Source organism: Ictidomys tridecemlineatus, chromosome 2 (assembly GCF_052094955.1).
Source record: "Ictidomys tridecemlineatus isolate mIctTri1 chromosome 2, mIctTri1.hap1, whole genome shotgun sequence".
Taxonomy (NCBI): Eukaryota; Metazoa; Chordata; class Mammalia; order Rodentia; family Sciuridae; genus Ictidomys; species Ictidomys tridecemlineatus.
This window is the reverse complement of record NC_135478.1, coordinates 17,910,768-17,933,592: the sequence shown is the minus strand read 5'-3', so window position 1 is coordinate 17,933,592 and position 22,825 is coordinate 17,910,768. Positions and strand designations below refer to the sequence as shown.

General features: G+C 45.7%; 1 protein-coding gene across 1 annotated transcript in view; it reads left to right on the top strand.

Moving 5' to 3' along the window:
- Limd1 (LIM domain containing 1) overlaps positions 1 to 22,825 on the top strand; it is a 55,929-nt gene that overhangs the window by 25,739 nt on the left and 7,365 nt on the right. The window contains exons 2-4 of the mRNA XM_005337897.5: positions 1,766 to 1,867; positions 18,573 to 18,640; positions 19,139 to 19,201. Of these exons, the coding sequence (XP_005337954.2) occupies positions 1,766 to 1,867; positions 18,573 to 18,640; positions 19,139 to 19,201 (233 nt within the window). The remainder of the gene's footprint in view (positions 1 to 1,765; positions 1,868 to 18,572; positions 18,641 to 19,138; positions 19,202 to 22,825) is intronic.

The window sequence follows — 22,825 nt, the reverse complement described above, 5'->3', positions numbered from 1 at the left end:
TTTTTCTTTCTTCTTTTTTCTTTTTTTGATGGTTGCAGGGATCAAACCCAGTGGAGCTACCTCCACCCCACCCAGGACTTCTTTTTATTGTTTTTTTGAGACCAAGTCTCACTAAGTTGCCTAGTTGGGGCTTGAACTTGAGATCCTCCAGCCCCAACCTCCAAACTGCTGGGGTTACAGGTGTGCACCACCCCGGCTTCCCCCTTATTCCCCTCACTTTCCTCCTGGCTTTTGAGTCTGGATTATTCCAGTAATAGGTGATGGCGCTTTCTTACTCCCCTCTGCTGAGCATGTCTATAAATCCGATAGCCTAAAGGCCCTGGGAAAGCAGGGGGAAGCTAGTGGCTTGCTTTTTTTCTTCTTGTGGAACCCCAGCCTTTTCTCAGCCTGGGCCACTTAGGCTCAGTGCAGGATTCAGGTGAGGATGGGCAACCCACCTGTCAGCCACGGCAGAGGCCAGTTTCCCCAAATCGAGCTCAAGTGCAGTCTCATCCTATTGATAGTGTTTGCAGAGAGCCGGGCCACAAGAGATGAAGGAGTGTTTGTGGGTGGATCGATGCTGTCCCGACTGGAGGAGCAGTTGGAAGGCACTCAGCATTGTCCTTGGCAGGAGGGCAGAAGGGACTGTGAGCCACGCATCCTCATGGGAGAGGCCTTACTGTTGAGGTCCTAGGCACACGGCGTGTGTGGGGAAGCAAGGCAGAATGGAGGGCAGGCCAGGTGGCAGGAGGAGATCCAGGGCAGGGGGGCCTTGGGTTTGAGCCCCCGAACATGCTGTGTGTTAGAGGGTGGAGGAAGGTGCTCCCTCATTATGTGAGGGGCCCTGTGTGTGTGACATGAATTGAAAACTCAGAGATTAAAAACTCCCAGTCCAGGCTCTAGCCCTCGGTCAGTGTCTTCTTTCCTAGAATGTGACACTTGCATTTCTTGTTTTTTTTCCCTATCTTTTCTATCTACAAAGGATTTTTCTATCCATTTACTACACGCAACATAGATGAAATATTTTCCTACTGACGTGACTTTGTCTGGGATTGTCCTTACTCTGTGACCGACGGTTTGGACACAAGTGGCTTCCTTCCTTGCTTTGTATCTGTGCTCAGTGGTCAGAGTGGTGCGAAAGGATGCCAGCAGCCCCAGGGATGAAGCTCCAGCACAGAGAACCGGAGGGAGCAGGTCCCGGGCTCAGAGAAAGGGGAACTGGAAGAGAGCGTTGGTGGACAGGGTACCGAGAGAGGAGGAAGTGATAAAGTAGCAGGAAGTCTTGGGAGGTTGTCACAATGTCCACTTGAAGGTGCTATTCATTGCACTGTTTGCTGTATGAGCGATGGGGGAGAGGGTGTTGGGTTAAACCCTGACAAGCCGAATTCCCTTCTGCCTGGGCCCGCAGGGTTACACCGACTCATGAGGTGGATCTCGCATCTCCTTCTCTGCAGGCAGTCTCAGGCTGCTCCTGATCATCCTGTGCAGGGGCGGAAAGGGGCAGTTATATCAATATGGGAACCTTTGAAAGTTCTGGGCAAGGTTGTGGGTTGACCCGGCGAGGTGTTCTGAACATGAACATGACAGTGTGGAGGACAGCGTGAGGCCTGAAGTCCAGCCTGGTGGTGGTTTTCTGCAATTGAAAGGCCTGACCTTCAGAAGGGCGAGAGGGTGATGGAAGTACATTTCTAGTGACGGGCTGATTGCTGGGGGGAGGGGTGGCATCTCGCTTTACTCATTGGCTGTTTTACGACTTGGTTTTCACTGGTGTGTTCTTGCCTTGCAGGAGCCTGTGTGAAATGCAGCAAAGGAGTATTTGGGGCTGGCCAGGCCTGCCAGGCTATGGGGAACCTCTACCATGACGCCTGCTTCACCTGTGCGGCTTGCAGTAAGTGTGGGTTGTGTGGTGGAAGAAGAGGATTGAGGAGACCGAGGAGGGGGGGAGAGGGAAGAGCATGGGCCTCATGCATGCTCTGCAAGCACTCCACTACTGAGCCACATCTCTAGCCAGAAGTGTCCTTTAAGCTAGATTCTTACCACCAGCACGAGGGTGTTCAGCATAAGGTGATGCATCAGAATGCACTCAAGGTCGCCTGTGACTTTGGCGACAAGTTGCATGGATCCCTGACAACGGGGAGAGGCCTCAGAAGAATGAAGGGAGGGGAATGTTGGGGTTCCCCAAGTCTACCCTGTTGTCAGTTATCTCCCCCGCTGTATGGACCACTCAACTAGAAGGTTGTTCATCCGTCACTTAACTCTATGTGAGGCAGGCCACTTTATAACTCTTTGACTTAGAAGCTGCTGTATGAATGTGAGGTGTGTGTATGTGTTTGTGTTTATGTCATTGTGTGTGTGCATGCATGCCTGTGTACTGGATGCTCGTTAGCACTGTCTCTAGGGGTCTGCTGGTGGTGATGCACATGGCTCGTTCTTAGCAGTGCAGACTGTGTGTGGTGGTGGTGCAGTTGACCAAGGTTACCTTGTGGAGCTTGACCAGGTGTCTTTTTGCATACTTCAGGGCGTGCATTAAGATTACAGTGGGAAATCAGGAGATGGATCCTTTGGGTCCTTTAATGGCAGCTGCCCCAATGAAAGAGTCCATCATGCAGGATGGGTGCCAAGTCTGACCAAAGCGTGAATTGTGCTTATTTTCTGATTTCTTCCAAAGATTAATTTTTGAGGAGCATTTTTGGAAAATGTCCCACTGATGTTTTCCAGTTCTGTACCAAGATTATCAGCTCTCGGTGAAAAGGAATCATTACACAGAATGTCAAGGATGAAGGGGTCTTTGTTACTGTCTGGCTGGTGAAGCTCCATCTTGGCAGCTCATTAGAATTACCTGGGAGATTTAAAAACCAGTGAGCTCCACCGGGACCAGCAGAATCAGAAGGGGTGGAACTCCTAGAGGGGGTCAAGGATATTTTTTCAAAGCTCCTCAGGTGCCTCCCGTGGGTGGTTTGGACTGAGGGCACTGATTTAGTGTCTGGCACCTCATTTCCAAACCTCCTGGCAGGGGAAGGGAGGAACCTGCTTGTGGCTGGCTTGTGGCTGGTTTGTGGCATGACCCGATTCCCAGGGCAGAGCTGCCCAGTGTATGGACCTGACTCCCGACCTGCTGGGCCCTGAAGGTCCAGGCAGAAGCTTGAGTTCTCTCCTTGCACTTGAGTCCTCACTCCAGTTCCCCCTTTAAAACACATGCCTTAAAGTTCAGTTCACGTGTGGGTCATTGTTCACTTTGTAGGGAAAAGCTGGAAGAGATTTTGACCTGGAAATCTGTGTGTCCTCAGTGGAAACACCCAGGAGTTGTGTGGTCTTCGATTGTCTTGGTCTTTGAGCTCCATGACACTGTTACCAGGGGACTGCTGGTGGTGATGCACACGGCTTGTTCACAGCAGTGCAGACTGTGCGTGGTGGTGATGCAGTTGATCATGGTTGCTTTGTGGAGCTTGACCAGTTTTACATCTAATAGGCAAATTGATTTCTGCCTTCCGATGGCCTGTACATGTGGCTCTTTGCATTCTCCCAGTTGGCCATGTGAGTTGACATGAGTTCAGTAAAAATCTTTGACTTGTGTTTGTGATTTATCTGAATGGGAGTTGCAATCAGATAGTCCTTTAAAAATTATCTCTGGCCAGGTGCCGTGGTGCATGCCTGTAATCCCAGCAGCTCAGGAGGTGAGACAGAGGATTGCAGGTTCAAGGCCAGCCTCAGCAAATTAGCAAGGCTCTAAGCAATTTAGCAAGACCCTGTCTCAAAAAGGGCTGAGGCTGTGACTTGGTGGTTAAGCGCCTCCGGGTTTAATCCCCTGTATCTTCCCCCCAAATTATCTTTGACCTTTGATTACCACAGGTATTTATCAATATTTGCTCTGTTTACCAAAAGAAAGCAAATAAATATGAAACAGAGATTGTTTTTCACCTTAAACAGTTACTATTTGAACTAGGGAAGCCTTTGGGGAGAAAAGCTTATGGATGAGTGTCTCGGTGTTCTGGGCTGCTGTAATGTCACAGCACCTTGGACTGAGTGACTTACAAACAGACATTAATTTATCATGGTAATAGAGGCGGGGAAGTCCATTATTGAGGTGCCAGCTGATTTGGTGTCTGGGAAGGATGTCTCTTTCTGGTTCCTAGATGGTCATCTCTGGGTGCTTTTAAAAGGGGGGCTGAGCTTTCTGGGGCCTCTCAGAAGGGCACAAGATCCATTCATGAGGGCTTTACCTCCCAAAGGCCCTACCTCCGTACCCACTGTGTTGGAGGTTGGGCTTTCAACAAAGAGATTTTAAGGGGACACCATTGTAGGTGAATCAGCTGGTTCCACCTGTGGCTGCTGGAATAGCGCTCTATTCCTTCATAGAATAGGTTTACATCGTTTCCAGTTGTGGCCAGCGCAGACACTTAATGACAGAGCTGATGTGGGTTTTCTTGATATGTTGGTAGTCTAGTCCCTGGCCCCTCACTTCCTGCTTCCTATCACCTTCAAACTGGATTTCTCTTTCCCACTTCCACACCTGTGGCCACATTGTTCCCTGCAGTCTCTTCTTCTCACTCATTTTGTGCATTTAAAATCTGTCCAGCCTGAAGACCCCACTCAGGTACCTCCTCTCGCAGGAAGGAACCTTGGCTTCTGAATCTGGCACATTTTCCTTGCTTGTTCGTGACGTCATGCTCTGGTGCCAGCACACCAGCCCTAGAACAGAGCTGTTGAAGGAACTGTGCTTGTGCGCAGGCTCAGCAGGGTGCTGTGTGCCATGGGGCAGACACTCCTTCTGTCACCCGCGTCTCTCCATTGTGCGGAGCAGTTGGCATATTGGAGAGCCAGGCATGTGTCGAAGCAGCTTCTTTTGGGCACTAGAAGTCATTTGTCTTTGTTCAGTTGACTTATTGCTGCCCTTTAACTTGGCTTTCAGCAGGGGGAGGAGGCGCCCGGTGCTGTGTTCCAGCTCTGCAGGTCCTCGAGTGTGTCTCAGTGAGCTTCAGCACCATGGAGACGGCACACTGAGGGGCCAGGGAGGGTCCAGTTTACCCCTTTCTTAGAAGAGAAAATGGCGGCAGAGAATGGAGAGACGTTTTTTAAAGAGCCAGGAATGGTGGTGCATGCCTGTAATCCCAGCCACTCATGAAGTTCAAGGCCCAGCCTCACAAGTTCAAGGCCAGCCTCAGCAATTTAGCAAGATCCAGTCTCAAAAATGACCCGAGGTGTGGCTCAGGGGTAAAGCACTCCTGGGTTCAGTTCTCAGTTCAAAGAAAAAAAGAGAGACCTTTTCAAGGTCCAAAACCTGGCAGCTGAACTAGCACCAGCAACCAGGGCTCCTGCCTCTAGGTTTGACTTATATGTTCCCATTTCTCTGACTCATGCAAAATAAGATGTTTTCTTTGTTCTTTTTCATGTTCTGATATTAGAGCCTGATTAGTGTATTTCAGAATATATGTGTATGTGCTTTTTTGGTTTGTTTTTTTGGGTGCTGGGGATCAAACCCAGGGCCTTGTGCATACTGGGCAACTGCTCTACCACTGAGCTACATCCCTAGCCCCCTATACATTTTCTATTTTTTCATTTTGTTTTTCATTTTTAAACTAGAAAATAATCTAGCTTAAAACCTCATATAGGTCTGGAGGTGTAGCTTAGTGGTAGAGTGTATCCTTAGCAAAATGAAGCCCTTGATTAATTCCTTGGCCACACCTCACAAAGAAAACCAAACAATGCTCCGTACTAAGAAAAACTCTACTACCTACATGGTATTTATCCTTAAATTTTTTATTTTCCCTATAGTGCTGGGAATTGAACCCAGGACCTCATGCATGGTAGGCAAACTGTTGTTGAGCCTCTCTTTATGGTATTTAAATCTAGATTATGGCTATATGTGTATATCTGTAGATCTGCACACACATTTCTTGGATTTTATTGATTCGCATTTAAAATATAATGTTGAGGGCTGGGGATGTAGCTCAAGCAGTAGCACGCTCGCCTGGCATGCGTGCGGCCCGGGTTCGATCCTCAGCACCACATACAAACAAAGATGTTGTGTCCGCCGAAAACTAAAAAATAAATATTAAAATTCTCTCTCTCTCAAAAAAAAAATACAATGTTGACATACAGTCAAGCTCACACACATTTATAAAGCCGGGCCAACATCTCACTGGTTTGACTGGTGAAGATATAGCAAGGTTCTTAGAGGTTCAAACAGTTTATTACTTAGGTACTGCTATGGTTGGGGTGTTTGTCCCCTCCAAAACTCACCTTGAAACTTAATCTCTGAAGTCATGTGTTGTTGGGATGCAACCAGCATTCGATGAGGTCAATGAGGGTGACGTTCCATGATTGCATTAGTGGCTCTGCATTAGTGGAGGAGACCTGAGCTGATACATGCTTGTTCCATCTCACCAAGAGATGCCCTGTGCTGCCTGGTACTGTGCCAAGCCCTCATCACCAAAAAGGACCTCATCCGATATGGACCTTCGCCCCCAGACCTCCAGAACTGTGAGCTGAATAAGCCTGTATTCTTATAAACTACCAGTCTGTGCTTTTCAGTTATAGCAATAGAAAATGGACCAAGACACATACACAACACAAAGAATAGGCCAAAGATACCAGTATCCTGGGTCCTTGTCCCAGACACTGAAGGAACGATACAAACCAGAGAGGTTGGATGACTGTGGCGCAAGTTATGGGATGTTGAGAAACATTGAAGGATGTAGTGAAGTACTCCCAGAGCCCGCAGCTCTGTCCTGCATGGAGGGCAGAAAGCCCCCTCCCTCACGAGACAGAGGCTAGTGGAAGGCTCCTGCTCGCGTCTTCCTGGGGCCTGCAAGGCTCTGTGGAGTTCTGCCAGGAGTCAGCAAGCCTTTGCCTATAGGCGGATAGGTACAGATTCTCCTGGGCACCAAGGTGGGTTTACTGAACAGATAGACATGTACATTTCCCCATCCTCTGATGAGAGGCGGAGGTGTTTAGTTCACTTTGAGTTGTGCAAACCACATGAAAACCGCAAAGGAAAAAATTTTTTAAGATAGACCCAACACCTTTATTTATGTATTTATTTTTTAATGTGGTGCCGAGGTATGAACCCAGAGCCTCACACATGCTAGGCAAGTGCTCTACCGCTGAGCCACAACCCCAGCCCACAGAGGAAAATTTAAAGACAGAAACCCTCATGGTAGCATTGTAGAAGAGCAGCCTTGCCTTCAGTTTTCTCTACCCATTTTTGTCCAAATGTATCCACACTTTATTTTAGAGTTGTGATGATAGTATAGAAACATTGTATCCTTTCTGACTTAGCCTTAATTTCATAGTAATATGTCACCAGTACATGGTCGAACACTGAGCTGTACAGGGCGTCATGGCCTTGAGCCTGTTTCAGGTTTTCATGTAATCACACATAGTGAGTGTCTCTGTGCATCCACCCGCTCCCTGAATTGTCTGCTCGGTTTTCCAGAATACTCACTCAGGGAGCAATGTGTGGGTGTCTCTGTGGTTTGCTAAAGTTTTCTTCTTTCTTAGGTTTTGGGCCTCGAGTGTGGTTTCCATGGCAATGTGTGCTGAGGTCTCCCTTCTCCCCACTCAGGCCACGCCCACCTGACGTGGCCCTGGCTCCTGGCTGGTTGCTCTCCAGAGGCCATGGGCACACCCTGGAGGGGGGGGTCCAGTGGCCACGCAGGCATGTGTGTGGAGTGGCCTGTCTGGAGGAGAAGCTGGCGCCTGTCTAGCTCTGGAGAGGTGGAATGAGAAGGAAGAGTGTGCCGACTTGAGGGGTCAAGTGGAGTTCTCCTGGGCACCTTCTAGAACAGACTCTTAGGGAGAAAGGAGAGGCCCTGCATTCTCACCCCAGGCAGTCTTGGTCCCCCCCAATAAGATTTTGTTTATTTTGTAACAACCAAATTCCATCCCAGGGCCGAGGTTAAACCTGTTGGCCACGTTGCATTCACAGTTGCTATAAATTTTCAGCTGTAAGAACTGGAAAATGTCAGAGCCCTCAGCCCACATACTCTCCCTCCAGGAGCCCATGGAACTTGGGGTGTTCGGGTCTTAGGGATAGGAGTTTGGGAGGCAGCTGGTCTCAAGGCTCCAAGGAAGAGGAGAGCCACAGAGGCCTGGACCAGGTCCCCTCAGGGGACAGTGCTGGGGTGCAAAGCAAGGTTGATTTCAGTGGAGGAGGCTCGTGTTTATATTCCTGGGCGAGGGGATACGCTGTGATCTGCCGGCCGTACCAACCTGAGAATTCATGCCATTCCTTATCTCGCCTTCCGAAAACCCAGTGCCATGCCCCCTAAAGATGGTGACCGACTCTAGTCCTGGAATCCATTACTCATACTGCATCAGGGGGAAGTCTGTCCGAGTTGGGCAAAGGCTGTGTAGAACGCTCACAGAACATCATGTTGTTAGCTGAGGTAAACAGGACAGTAGAACTCAGCCTACCCCTGGGTCAGAGGTTTTTGTGAATGAATACACGCCTTGACCCCCAGGTAAGTTCACCTCTGAATTACAGGAAGGCTCTTGTCAGCTATTTTGTTTTTCTTACCAAGTCTCAATACCACCTCGGAAACCCTCCACCTGTTCCGTTGACTCCGTAAGTGACCCCGGCAGCCTCGCCTCTGGAAATGCTCACACCTCTGACTTGGTTGAGCTTCACCCAGCTGATCACCCGCAGCGGTCATCATTATGTGTCTGTACCCTCCAGCTTGCTGTGGGCCCAGGGCCACATAAGCCCTCCACCCACAGCTGCTCGCTGAGTGAGTCCTTGTCACAATCCGGTCAGATGAGCATCATTTTTACCCTCCTTTTACAGTCAAGCATTTAGTGGGTTGGAGAGTCAATCTGCTTGTTGTTGGTTACACTGCTCTTAAGTAGTGTGGTTGGCACTTGAACCCAAGACTACGCGGATCCAAAGCCCTCACTCAAGACCACTCTCCTAAAGTGATCTTTGCTTAGAAAGAGAAGGAACCTGGCGCTGGGCATGGGCTCCTCCTGGACTTCTCCAGTTTGCCTCAGGGCTGTGTGACAATAAAGACTGAGGTACTCAGCTACCCTCGGGTTTTGAGGGCAGGAGATTGCTCGGGACTTGGAATAGGGTGGGTGGTATCAGTTCTGGGGTGCCCCAGAGGAGAGAATGAGCTGAGGGCTCTGATCAGAGGTCTCTCTCTCTTTTAAGGCCTTTGATTCTGAATTTCTGAGCCATTCAATTGCCCCAGTGTTTCTCATCACATTCCCCATTTCTGTAGGAGCCGAGTGAGTCAGCTGGGTCTAAGGGAGAAACTGAAGATCAGGAATGTGAGAAAGGAAGAGTGGGTAGACACTGAAGGAAGTCAGTGGGCGAGAAGAGGTCAGGGAACAACTCAAATAGACCGGAGCCGGCCAGAGGGCTGCGTGGGTCAGGAGTGTGCAGAGGAGTGACTCTGACTCGGTGGGTTTTCAGAGGTGCCTTGGGTTCATCTCAAGGGTGCCCTGGAATGGAGGCCAGACTTGATTTGCCAGGCCAGACTTTGTGGCCCCGTCAAAGGTCATGAAGTCCCAGAGAGCAGGACAATATCAGCATCTTCCTGGGTATCCCATGAACAGCCTGCGGGATCTGAACTGTACTTCAAAGTGTCACTGGGGTGTGACCTACACCTCGATTGCCACGCCCACATTCTGAGCCTTTACTGTGAATCAGTCACGGCCATAAGGAGCCTGTGACCATGCAGATTCTTGGCTCTACCTGCAGAGAGAGAGAGAGAGGACTGCCCACATGTGGGGCATGCGTCCCAGGGTCAACACCAAGGCTGGGAACTTGTCCTGGCTCTGCGGCTGTCCTGCTTACCTGCCCCTCTGCTTTCCTCTGGACTTTTTTCCTCTGGCCTCTCAGCTCTAGACTTGTACTGTCCATGACAGCAGCCCCTGGCCACGGGTGACTTGGGAGCATTTGAAATGTGGCTAATGTGACTGAGGAACTGAATTCTTCATTTTATTTCATTTTAAATGAATTGTTTTAAATGGTCACATGTAGATGTTGGACTGTACATATAAATAATCTAATTCCCAAATCTTTTCTAATCAGAGTTTACTTATTAGTAAGAAATGATCAGTAGAATTTATCATTTTTTTTTCATTTTAAATATCACACGTTCAATATAATGATATAAAAAATGCCACATGGGAGAAGAAAATAGTTTGTAACTCAGTATCAAAAGGAAACAAAAATAAATGTATGCTGTACTTACATAGGCATCTTTGTTTTTTCGTGTTTTTTTTTTGTTTGTTTGTTTTTTGGTACTGGGGATTGAACTTAAGTAGTGTGTTGTTGGAGTGACAACCACACTACTTAAGAGCAGTGTAACCGGGCTGGGGATGTGGCTCAAGCGGTAGCGCGCTGGCCTGGCATGCGTGCGGCCCGGGTTCGATCCTCAGCACCACATATCAACAAAGATGTTGTGTCTCGCCGAGAACTAAAAAATAAATATTAAAAAAATTCTCTCTCTCTCTCTCCTCTCTCACTCTCTCTCTTTTTTTTTTTTTTTTAAAAAAGAGCAGTGTAACCAACAACAAGCAGGGGCACTCAGCCACTGAGCCACATCCCCAGCCGCATTTTGTATTTTATTTAGAGACAGGGTCTCACTGAGTTGCTTAGTATCTTGCTGAGGCTGGCTTTGAACTTGTGATCCTCCTCCCTCAGTCTCCCAAGCTGCCTCTGCACCCAGCTGAAAAATTTTTTGATGTTATTTTTTTCAAAGTTTTCTGCTACACCCTTCTTCCCCTCTGCTTCAGGGACTCCAGGGATCCCTATATTAAGCATCTTGAAATTGTCCCATAGCTTACTTATGTGTAATTTGCCATTAACTCATCCAATTTTTTTTTCAAGTCTGATATTTTAGTTCTTACCTCTTAAGAGTTCAGTTGGGGTTTTAAAAATATCTTCCAGGGTGCTATTTAACATTTGGACATGTGGAATACAGTAATAATAGTGTAACAGTAGCCATCATTTTCCCTTTTCTGTTTATGGTAATATCTGTGCCAGGTCTGTTCTCTTCACTATGGTCATGTTTTCCCTGCCTCTCTCTCTGCCTGGTGACCTTTGATTGGATGGTAGACATTGAACGTTTTTTTTTAATTGAATCCCGGATATTTTGTGTTCTTTAAATCTTCTGAGCTGTGTTGTTCCAGGATGCAGTTAAGTTGTTTGGAAATGGTCTTTCCAGTCTTGCTTTTATGGTTTGTTAGGTGAGTTCGGAGCAGAGCTCAGGCTAGGGCTCACGGTTCCTCACTTCTGGCGCTGGTGGGAATTGGCACTGCCAATTGGCACTGTCTTGTGAGTAAACATCAGGCATTGTTCTTGCTCATCCTTCAGATGCCTGTCCCTGACCTTGATTAGTTCCCTCACATGCATGAGCCAGTCAGCACACTGCTGAACGCTCAAAGAAGAACCTTGGCACATCTCTGGGTTTTTAATCTCTGCCATGTTCTCCTCCCTGATCTAGATGATAATGGGCTAGAATAGTAGGAATGAAAAGCAAAAAGAATGATTCTGTGAAACTGTTAAAACAGATCAGTTAACCAACCTACCAATCAAGCAACCTGGGAGTGGCAAGTGAGAAGAGAATTGGAGCATGAAGCAGGGCTACTCAAAGTGTGCTCCTCAGACCAGCCCATAGGGGAGGAGCACAGAGGTGGAGGGTATTTAGGAAGTTTTATAACAATTTGTCATGGTGACTTTGTGTCGATAATAACTATAATTGAGGCTTGGATTTTATGTTTCATTTTTCTATATTACTGCATTTTATAAGAAAATAAAATCTGACAGGGGGGAAATTAAAATAAAACAACCTCCAAACCAGGCCCTTTACCACAAATAAACCGAGAAGGAAGTAGTGACGTGGAGGGTTTGGACAAAGAGGGAGATGACAGTGGTTGTGATTTTTAGCTCATGTAGCTTACATATGAGGAAACTGAGGGTCATTAAAGGGACCCTGGCAATAGTAACTTAAGACAGATACTTAATAGGAGCTGGTTCTCTGCTGGGTTCCCGACTGTGATTCCCAGTTCTGCCCTGGCCCTACTCTATACCTTCTGCCAAGGAACCTGAAGGGGTTAGGTGACAGGCCGAGGTCGTCTTCTGGGAAGAGGTATGTTTGGACCCCAAGCCTGAGTACATTTCCACTTTCCACCTTTCTGCCATGTTCCCTGGCTTACCAAGACAGGTGAGCCTGCATAATCCAAGTTGGATGTCCATTTCATTTGAGCTAAAGCAAGTCAGTTGGTTTCTTTCTGTTGCTTTATTATTAGCAATGCCTTTTAAGAGTTAACCTCCCCTGGAAATAGCTGTTTGAAGGAGTAGATGGGGTAGAATTTTGTGCTATAATGCAAATATTCTAGAGCTATCTGGACCCAAGCGGCCATCTAATACTTGAAATGTACTAGTTTAAGAACTGGAACTGAACTTTTAATCCAGCTTATATGCAAATAGCTTTGTGTGACTGGCAGCCACTGTAAGTAACAGGTAGAGGTTATTAATTGTGACAGGACAATAAAAATACAATGTAGATGATGATGTTGTGCTACTTTTTTTACTTCCTTTTCTCAGGAAGTTCGATCATGATTGGGAAAACCCTGCATTTTTACTTGTTGGAGAGGTGATTTGGGAACTGAAATTTGCGGTGAAGTTACAACTCATTTCTCTTTCTCAAAGGAAGGGGAAATAGTGGGTATTACTGTACGTCCAGTTTTACTTGTCACAGTAAATGGCTGGCCTCTCTGTGCCACCCTCGCTGTGTCCCTCATTAATCCACAGTGACTTTATCAGATGCTTTTTTTTTTTTCCTTTTTGACTGAAGGTTCCCTGAAGGCAAATATAAAATATTCATTCGCTGCATCCATGGAAAGTGTCTTTTGTAGTTGATTCTGTGTGCGCTTATCAGTTAATATTTCATAAACCATGTTATAATAGGAAAAGGACAATCAGGAATCAGGGTGACTCTGAAACTAGAATTTTAAAAATCTAACTCTGACAGTTCTACCCTAACATTTTTTTTGTTGTTGTTGGAGGCTAATTATCTAGGCCATAGTCTAGGTCTTAGAACTTTGATTTGACCAAGATGAATTGTATCAAGTGGAAATGCTGGTTCAGAGACAGGCCTGAGGGGTAGTCTAACTCAGTGGTCCCCAGGGTGGACAGTACTGGACTTTGCCCTGCAATGACTTGGGTTGGAATGTCAACATTTTTCAGTTTTAGCTATGTGGGTAAGTTCAGCTGACCTCTTTTAGTTTCCTTGTTGGCAAAATGAAGATTCACTAAAGCGCCAGCATAATACAGTCAGTGAGGTTCAGATGCTAAAATGCAGAGGCACAATATCAGAAGATTGATGAGCTGGCCTCATCCCGCCTCCTCTGCCAGCCAGGAGTTCTCAGTGGGTTTTGTGCAGCCCCAGTCCGTCCTGGTTCAGGCTGTGATTTGGTGCCACCGAGTGGTGGTTAGGTGCTATAACGTAGATGTTAGCGAGGATCTTCTGGATCCTGTCCTTGATGGAACTTTCAGTCAAGTGGCAGCAGTGCCAGGGATTTCTAGGCTAGTTGGTGTCTGTTTCATTGGCGAGATCTGGAGTGATTTAGCATGGATTTAGTTCATGTCTTATCTCCCTCCCTTCTTCCCTCCCTCCCTTCCTTCCTTCATGATAGTGGGGATAAACCCAGGGATGGTCAACTGCTGAGCCACATCTCCAGCACTGTGTTTTTCTTTCATTCTTCTCAAGGCCAGGTTGCTTGCTGTTCCCTGCCTGGCCTCACCCTTCAGTGTGCCTTTTCTCCAAAAAATATACAGATTTTAGTCTGTTTACAGGTGGAAGATGGGAGCCAGTCACCAATCAGATTATATCCAAATGTGTGTCCTCACAAGGAATTTTTACACACTTGTACATGGGACTTAAGTGTGATATGATGTAAGTAAAGGGGTCAGTACATAAAAACTCCTTAAATAATGAAAATTCTCTTCTCCATCCTCTGGTAGGAAGAGAGAAGTGGGATTCTGCATATAGGTGTGTGTTTAGAGAGCATTACGTCGTGGTGGATGGCCCCGTGGTGTACTTTATCAAGCGTGGGCTTCAGTCCCAGACCTGAGTTCCCAGCCTGCCCACGCCGCACTTGGGTGAACCTCGATTTCCTTACTTATGAAACAAAGACATTTAACACTTAAGTGTCCTGTTGTGGGTCGGGGGTGTAGCTCGGTAGTAGAATGCTTGCCCAGCAGGTGTGAGGCCCTGGGTTGGATCCTGAATAAACAAACATATTTTTGTGAGGAGAAAAGGAAACCCTAAAAGTTGGGAGTGATTTTCGGGAGTGATTTCGAAGCATAGCCGGACTTTGTATCCTTGTCCTGCTCCATGATACCAACACCATGGCATATCTTATTTCTGCCGCACACTTTGGTGTTCATTTTTTTTTTAAGGCCACTGGTTTAAATCTAAGTAAATATTTAAATATTTATCCATATTTCTTATTCCTTTCCAAAGTTGAGTCCCAGATAGCCCCACTGAGTCAGGGATAAACGTTTTAGAGTTTTTCCTTCCAAGGAGAGTTAATCACCTTATGCTCTCATTAGTCGTTTAGAAGAATATGCAGTGATGGCAATCCCCAGCACTTAAAGTTGATCTAGTAGGTAAAAAAGCCCGATAGTCCGTATGTGAGCACGCTGGAGGACTCAGTGCTTTGCATGTTGAATAATTTCTTTGGTGATTTTTGTAGTAGAGGCCATCTTCCCCCCTATTAAAACAAAAAATGGTTTCCTGCTCAGATTTCTTAGCACTTCCTAGTCCCCATTCCTGGAAGCAGTCGGCTCCTCTCACATTGGATGAGGAGGCTCAGCCCGCTCTGGGAAGTCCAGTGTGAGTTCCTGGTGCCCTCCTTGCTCCCTCTAGTGGTCCCATCTGAAACTGCAGCCCCACTGCCTCCGCTCTTCAGGACAAGATTCATCTCTGTGGGAAGTCTTGGACTTTAATTGCAATCAACAATGTGTGACCTGTTTTTTCTTCTGGTTGTGAAGCTTTCAAACTTTCTGATTATGTAGTCTTTTTCTGTCCTTGTCACTTTGCTCTTGGGAATGGATTGAGGGCAGGAGATTAGCTCTTACCCAATTATCTTTTTTTTTGGGGGGGGGAGGGTACTGGATTGAACCTAGGGACACTTACCCCTGAACTATATCCCTAGCCCTTTTTATTTTTTTATTCAGAGACAGGGTCATTGTCTCTGAGCCCTATCCCACCCCGTATTTCATTCAGTTTTCAGTCTTTTTAAATCATGCAGAAAGCTGAAGATTTCCTTCCAGTTATTGGTCTTCATACCTCCTTTGTGGTTTGTCTTTCCCCATTCTTTGCCCGTTTTTCATATAGTACTATTTATTGAGTTATTTGCATATTAAGGTGAAATCCTTTTCTGTCATGTAGTGTAGATGTTTTCTTTCGCTGGATATCATCTTTGATTGTAGTGTTTTATCTACAGGGTGTATGTGTGTGCATGCACATGTGCATGTGTGTGTGTTTAGAACTACAGGAAAGTATGGTGGGAAATAACCCTTATTTACCTATCACCCGGATCACACAGACACTTATACACTGTCATTTTGGTTCTGTATATTTTTATAAAGGATGTAAAGTGTTATAGATGATGAAAATCCTCTTGGTAGCCCTTCCCACCCCATCCCTTGCTTCCCCCGGGGCCAGCTGCTGTAATGGATTGAGCGTGGCTCCTTCCAGTCCCAGTGTCCCTACTGTTCCACATGCACAACTGCCAGTAAAACACATCTAGTGCTAGTTCACGTGTGTGTGCTTGAGCTTACAGATGTACTGTCATATTGATGTATGTTTGGAAAATTTGCCTTATTCGTAATTTTTGTTCAATTAATAATGATACGTATAGATCTAGCTCCTTCACATTGACTGCTGAGTAGTATCATATCCATTGAATATAATTTCAAATTCTTTCTCAGTTTGTTTATCAATTCTTCTATTTTGGGAAACACGGAAGACACTTCTCTTTTTTCTGTAAGCAACTTTGCATGAACATCTGCACGTACGCCTCTTTTTGCGCATGTGGGGATCTTCTCAAGGGCAATGGACTATAGGTTATAGGAATTTTTAGCTCTTGACAAATTGTTCTCAGGGTTGTCCCAATAGACCTTTGCACTAGCATCACCATGATGTGTTGTTGGATTTAGTCATTTTTGTGAATCTGTGGGAGTGAGATAGAATCTGTGGCCTTAATTTGCATTATCCTGATTGCTGGTCGGATTGAACATCTTTTTATTATATTGTGGATATTAGGTTTTTATTCATAACCTTGCCTGTTACCCAAGGTTTAACAGGTTTTCTTTTCTATACTCTTTCTTTTTCTTTTGCTCATTTTTCTCATTTTATTTTTTCTTATTGATTTGTTAGCCTTCTTAGTATGGTATATATAAAGAATGTTTATCATATGAAGACATAAAGAATCATTCTTTACATGATATAAGTGTATGTGTATATATATATACTATAGGTAGAAAATAATTATATATATGTGTGTGTGTATATAGATAGATAGATAGATAGATAGATAGATAGATAGATAGATAGATGTATAGATGTATATGTATATAATTATTTCCCTTCTGGACTGGGGATTCAATTCCAGGACACTTTATCACTGGCTACATCCCTAGTCCTTTTTGTTTTTTGAGACAGGGCCTCTCTCCATTGCTGAGGCTGGCCTCAAACTTGCTTATTCTCCTGCCTCAGCTTCCTGAGTCACTGGGATTACAGGTGTGCATCATATAGCGCCTGGCTATGTTTTAGATATCAATACCATCTTGGATATAGTGTAGTCATCTTCTGATCCGTGTCTGGCCTTTCCAGTGCAATGCTTACTGCACTCTTGAGATCTTTGCCAAACCCTTCTAGTGTGGAGCTGGCTGGAAATCAGTGATACCCTCAAGGAATGCAGCCTCTACTTAAGAGTATTAAAAGTTCTCTGGAACCAGTAGCAGGGTTGGGAAGCATTGAGGCAACCCTAGATCTGACAACAAATAGCACAGCTCAGAAAGTCTGTAGACCGAGGAAGGGCAGGGCCTTCTGGAGAGGAGATGTACAGGGCCACAATCCATCCGGAGGTGTTTGATTTTGTAGTGAAGTTTATTTCCTCTGTTATGGCTTTTCCTCTGTGTGAATGTTCTCAGGGTCCTTCCTGAGCTCCACCAAGCCTCTGTCTACATCCCTTCTTCATGTGCCCTGTGCGGCTGTGCCTGCTCTGGACAGCAGGAGGCAAGGGCAGTTTGTCCAGGGCTTTTTCTGAGTCTCATTGCTGATAATATTTGGACATTGGAGATTTTGTTTTCATGTTGTAGCTTGATTTTATTCAGTGCTGAGAATTCACTCAGCTTCAGTACTGGAAATGCACCCAGATCTGCCAGCACAGCTGAGGAGTCATCTGGGGTCTCCATAAAGGCCCTGTGTGCCTGCAGTACCATTGTGTTTTTTGGTACCAGGGATTGAACTCAGGGGTGCTTAACCACTAAGCCACATCCGCAGCCCTTTTTTTTTTTTATGTTTTATTTTGAGACAGAGTCTCACTGAGTTTCTTAGTGCCTTGCTAAATTGCTGAGGCTGGCTTTGAACTTGGGGTCCTCCTGTTGTGGCCTCCTGAGTTGCTGTGATTATAGGCATGTGCCACTGTGCCCAGCTCCATTGTGTTTTCTTACATACCACTAAAGGGGTAATTAAAGTATGTTTTTCTTGTCAGTTTTTTAGCCTCATGGAAACCAAAGTCACGTCTAAGGAGTCAGGATGCTTTTGAATTTTTCCCACTCCCACCCACCAGATTTAGATCAAGAGAAAACAAACAAACAAAAAAATCCTTCCAACAGTGTATGTTTTCTACAACTCAGAAGAAATAAAGTTAACCAATTTGTAGAATTCCCTGGTAGGTTGTCACAAGAATCCCCCGGAGAACATGTCAAAGTGGCTGTCATAAATATTGGCGTGCTGGCTGCCGTGGTGGTGCATAGCTGTAATCCCAGCAGCTCAGGAGGCTGAGGCAGGAGGACCACAAGTTCAAAGCCAGCCTCAGCAACTTAGAGAGGTGCTAAGCAACTCGGTGAGACCCTGTCTGTAAATAAAATATATTTTTAAAGGCTAGGCATGTAGCTCAGTGGTTAAACACTCCTGGGTTCAGTCCTCGGTACCAAAAAAAAAAAAAAGCCAGTGGGAAACTGCAGCTTCGTAAGACACTGTTGCCGGCACCCCGTTCCAGTGTGTGCCTCTGTCCTCCTGTTGCTTGGGGTTTCTGACTCCTTTCTAAGCAGAGCAGAGGTCCAGAAGTTGGCCATAGGGTGATTCCCTCAGCTCTCAGGGCTTCATACCAAACGGCAGTTTCCAGGGGACCCTTCCTTTGGTCTCAGCCTGCCCATGGCTGAGAATCATGGCATCTTTTAGTAACTGGAAACTTATTGGCAGTTGGCATTTCCTTTTTTTTTTTTTTTTTGGTACGTGTGTTTATTTCTGTTAAAAAAAAAAAAAAAGATATCGCCTTTCCTTTCACTCTGTTCTCATTGCACATTAGCATTTCTCTTTTTACGCTGTCTTTGTGTTTTTTTACCTTAGGCCGGAAGCTGAGAGGAAAAGCCTTTTATTTTGTAAACGGCAAAGTGTTTTGTGAGGAAGACTTCCTGGTGAGTATGTCACCCAGCTTCCCCTCCCTGTGCTGGCCAGAGAGGCACAGGGCCAAGAGCCTGGGGGGGACCTAGACAGTAGGAGGTGGGTTCTCTGCACTGCTCAGCTCTGTTGGGAGGCCACACTGCTGGACAGAGAAGCCCTGGCTATCTTCTGGAGATGCCAGGGTAGCCCTTATTCCTGGGGTGATGCTCCGGAACTCCTCTTTGAGAACCTCTGCATTTAGGAATTCAAGCTCTTTACATAAAGCCTGGCACACAGTAGGTGCCCAGCACAGCTGCTATTAGGGTGGTGGTATTAGTATTTTTAGTGGCTTTTGTGGCAGAAGATAGCTCCTGACTCAGTGAATGGCTCCGTTGTTCTCGGGTAAAATGACAGATTCCTGCCCAGAGTGACACATCGTTCTCATAAATTGCTTATGACTCTCTGGTCTGGTGGGAAAGTGGCTGATTCATCCACCCAGCCTGGGTTTGACTTCTTTTCCCTTTCTTCTGCAGTACTCTGGCTTCCAGCAGTCTGCTGACAGGTGTTTTCTTTGTGGACATCTGATCATGGACATGGTGAGTCAGATCAGCTGAACAAGATCATAGCATCTTGGGAGGAGGAGGCAGTGGCGGGGGGGAGAAATTAATAACTGAGCACAGTGCTTATTATCTTGATTGGTGGCCTCGGCTGGTTTTATTAAAAGAAGACCCGGTGAAGTGCAGCCTGCTTCCCTAATAGAACCCACGTTGTTGGCTTTTGTAATATTTGCAGCTTTAATCATTCAGACTGCACAGTGTTGATTCTGATCTTGTTCTCTCCTTCACTGGACTGTTTGGATCACATTGGCCCTCTGATTTTCTCTGTGATCTGGTGGCATTTCAGGTACATGCCAAATGCAGCCTGGTTTTACTGCAGAAATCTCAGCCTACTTGAAGTTGAGTGCAGAAAATCAGTTGAATAGGGTTGTTTTTTTCCCCCTGTATTCAGTCCAGCTCAAGCTCCTAAGACAGGTTTGGGGGCCTGTCATTAACTCCCCAGACAGTAGAATTAATTTGTTGATCATAGGAAATGATTGTGTGACATACTTTAGTTGGAAAGCATTAAATTCCTCTCTCTCATGATCCATCAGCTCCATTCTGGAGAAGAGAATTGCCAATCATTACTCCTTTTTTTTAACCTTTTTATCGAGAAGTAACTCAGAGTGAAGTGTGCAAATTTTGGGTGTGGCTGATGAATTTTTTACATGTGTACCTGCCCACATAATCACCACCCAGATAAAGATACATGACATTGTTTGAACCCCAGAAAGTCCCTCTTGCCATCTTCCACTTGAGATCCTATTTCCACAGTGGCGACTGCTGTTTGGCTTCCATTGCCACTAATGTTTTGCTGGTTCTGAAACATCATAAAAGGAGCATTGTAGAACATAGATGCTTTCGATGTTGATGTGTTTCATTTTTGTTTTAGGGGGGGTACTGGGGATTGAACTCAGGGCCACTCTATCACTGAGCCACATCCCCAGCCCTATTTTGTTTATGTAGAGGCAGGGTCTCACTGAGTTGCTTAGTGCCTTGCTGTTGCTGAGGCTGGCTTTGAACTCAAGATCCTCTTGCCTCAGCCTCCTGAGCTGCTGCCATTGCAGGCGTGCTCCACCGTGTCCGGCGAGCATAGAAGCTTTTGAATCTGTCTTTCCTCACTTAGGGATGTGTTTTTGGTCCTTCATTTATTTTTGTTGCAAGGTAGAATCCCATTGTATGGAATTGATGGGAATTGGGGTGTTTTCTTTTTCTTCTTTTTTTTTTTTTCCATGCATGATGCTGGTGGGAACTCTCTTGTGCATCTTTGATGGATGTAAACACTCATTCTGCTGGTTATATACTAACATTCATAAAACAACAGTAAACAGAGTCCTCACTATTCATGAAGAATACCTGTGGCTATGAAGTATTGATACATTGCACCAGAGCTTAGCCTGCTTAGCCATGTCCTCACTAGTGGCCAGGGCCTTCCTGGGGAACAGGGCCCTCTACCTATTTCCTCAGGGGGAGGCATGTAGGAGCCATGTACCTTCCCCAGTTGCCTGCCAGACTCTGTAGGGCTCCATTTCTTCTGCAGAATGTGTCCTCGTTTTTAGAGTTCTTCTGACAAACCCACTGCATATGAGGTCAACATTGTCCAAATAAATGAGTACTATTATTCCCTGTTCCTACTTATAGGTGTCCTAAGTCTTCTTGGGCCTTAAGTTATATCATTTATCTATTGCTACATGATAAACCACCCCAAAACTTAGTGGTTTAAAACAACAGTGTTTTATTATTTATCAGGATACTGTGGATCAGGAATTAGGTCGGGGCTCAGCAGGGTGATTCTTCTGCTCTCCATGACATTGGATGGAGTCACTTAGCTTTGTTCAGCTGGTGGCACACTTGAACTGGAACCTCTGAGATGACCTCTCACCCCTAGGCTACTCCCCATGTGGACTCTGATCTTTTTGTAGTTTGGTTCAGGCTCATAAAAGGTAGAGGAAGCAGAAACTGCCAGTTCTCTTAAGTCCCAGACTCCAAAATCTCAGGACATCACTTCTTCCTTATTCTGTTGATCAAATGAAGTCACAGGCCAGTCCTGATTGGGGAGGGGAGTATTCCCCATTTCTTGATGTAAGGGTCAACGTATGCATCTAGGAAGGGGAGCACTTGATTTGGGGAGATGGTTTCTACTCTAGGGGATCATGGAAGTTGGACCTGCAGTCTCCCAGGTCTTTTTGAAGACTCAAAACCTCTTGGTGAACATCTATCTGGTAGTAAGCCTGGATTTTAAAGACAGAACCCTTGACTGCTGCCAAGAATTTTTATAACACACTGAAAGATTTTTTTCAGATACCACTTTTATTTCTATAGCAGAGCTTCAACGGTCCAACTCTGTATAAATTGTTCATATCCCTCTTTGTTAATAAAGGGGTATATTCTGGAATAGGACATAGTCTTACATACCAGAATTATTACAGCTAGCCAAGATGGAATGAAATAACTTTTTTTTTTTTTTTTTTTACAATCTTGCTTTAGGCACATCATGGGTTCAATTAATTTCAGGATCTCTTTCTGCCAAGGCAGCATTAGTCTAGAGGAAATGCATTCCAAGGCCCGAATTGCCAAATGGACTTTGAAAGCCCAGCAGTTGTTCTTCCTCTTTGGCAGTTTACTATGGATCCAGAGGGGCCTCTGAGGTAGTGAAACCCAGGAGGGAATGAGGAAGTGTGAAAGCTGAGCTTTCAGAGGTGAGCTAGCAGAGCACAAAGTCCACCTCTTGCCACTCTGGCTAGAGTGTGTGCAGTGTAGAATTATCTGCTTCCAGTTCAAGGAGCTGAAACATGATATGTCTTTCCCAGGGTCTCATAATGTCCTGACTAAACTCTTCCAGTCCCTTTTCTTCAGCCTGTGTGAGGTTTCCTTCATGGCTTCCACTGCCAGGGACAGGTGGCCGCCTGTACATTCTCTGCACATGGGTGTTTGTGAGCTCCCTTACTTGTATAGATTGTTTTTGCTGTTTTGTGGCCCAGGTAATTGCAGAGACAAATCTATCGAGTCAGTGAAGTTGCTTTCAACTATAAATTACAGGAGAACACAGACTTATTTTAACCAATGGTTCCTTACTTTAGCATGCATCAGAGTCCTCTTATTAAAATACAGAACTTGCCCCACAGTTTCTGATTCAGGAAATCCAGGATGGAGTCTGAGGATATACATTTTTACCAGGTTCCCAGGTAATGCTGAAGCTGTGGGTTCAGGGAACCACACTTTAAGAACATCTGTTTTAGCCGTGAAGTTTGGAGATAAGGGGTCCCAGGGTGAGTTAATTCAGCTCCTTGCTGATCTCCCCAAAGGTGTTCTTTCCGTACCCACCCTCCTCCCCTTGCCTGCGTCCTGGTTTCAAGATGGCGTTAGCAGTTCCAGGTGTCATATCCAGATCAAATGATGCTGAGAAGAAGGAGGTTTGTGGGTATTTGTCTTCATTGTGTTTAAAAACAGCTGCCACCAGGGGACTTTGCTTTTACACTTGGATGTGAGATAACCGGGAGGCTTGAGTTGGGGCTTCTTGATTACCATACTGCGGAGTCACGCCACACGTGAGGAGCACCCAAGAAGCTAAAGTTAGAAGGTTTTTCCCCACAAATGGCCGTTTCCGGTTAAATTACCTTTCAT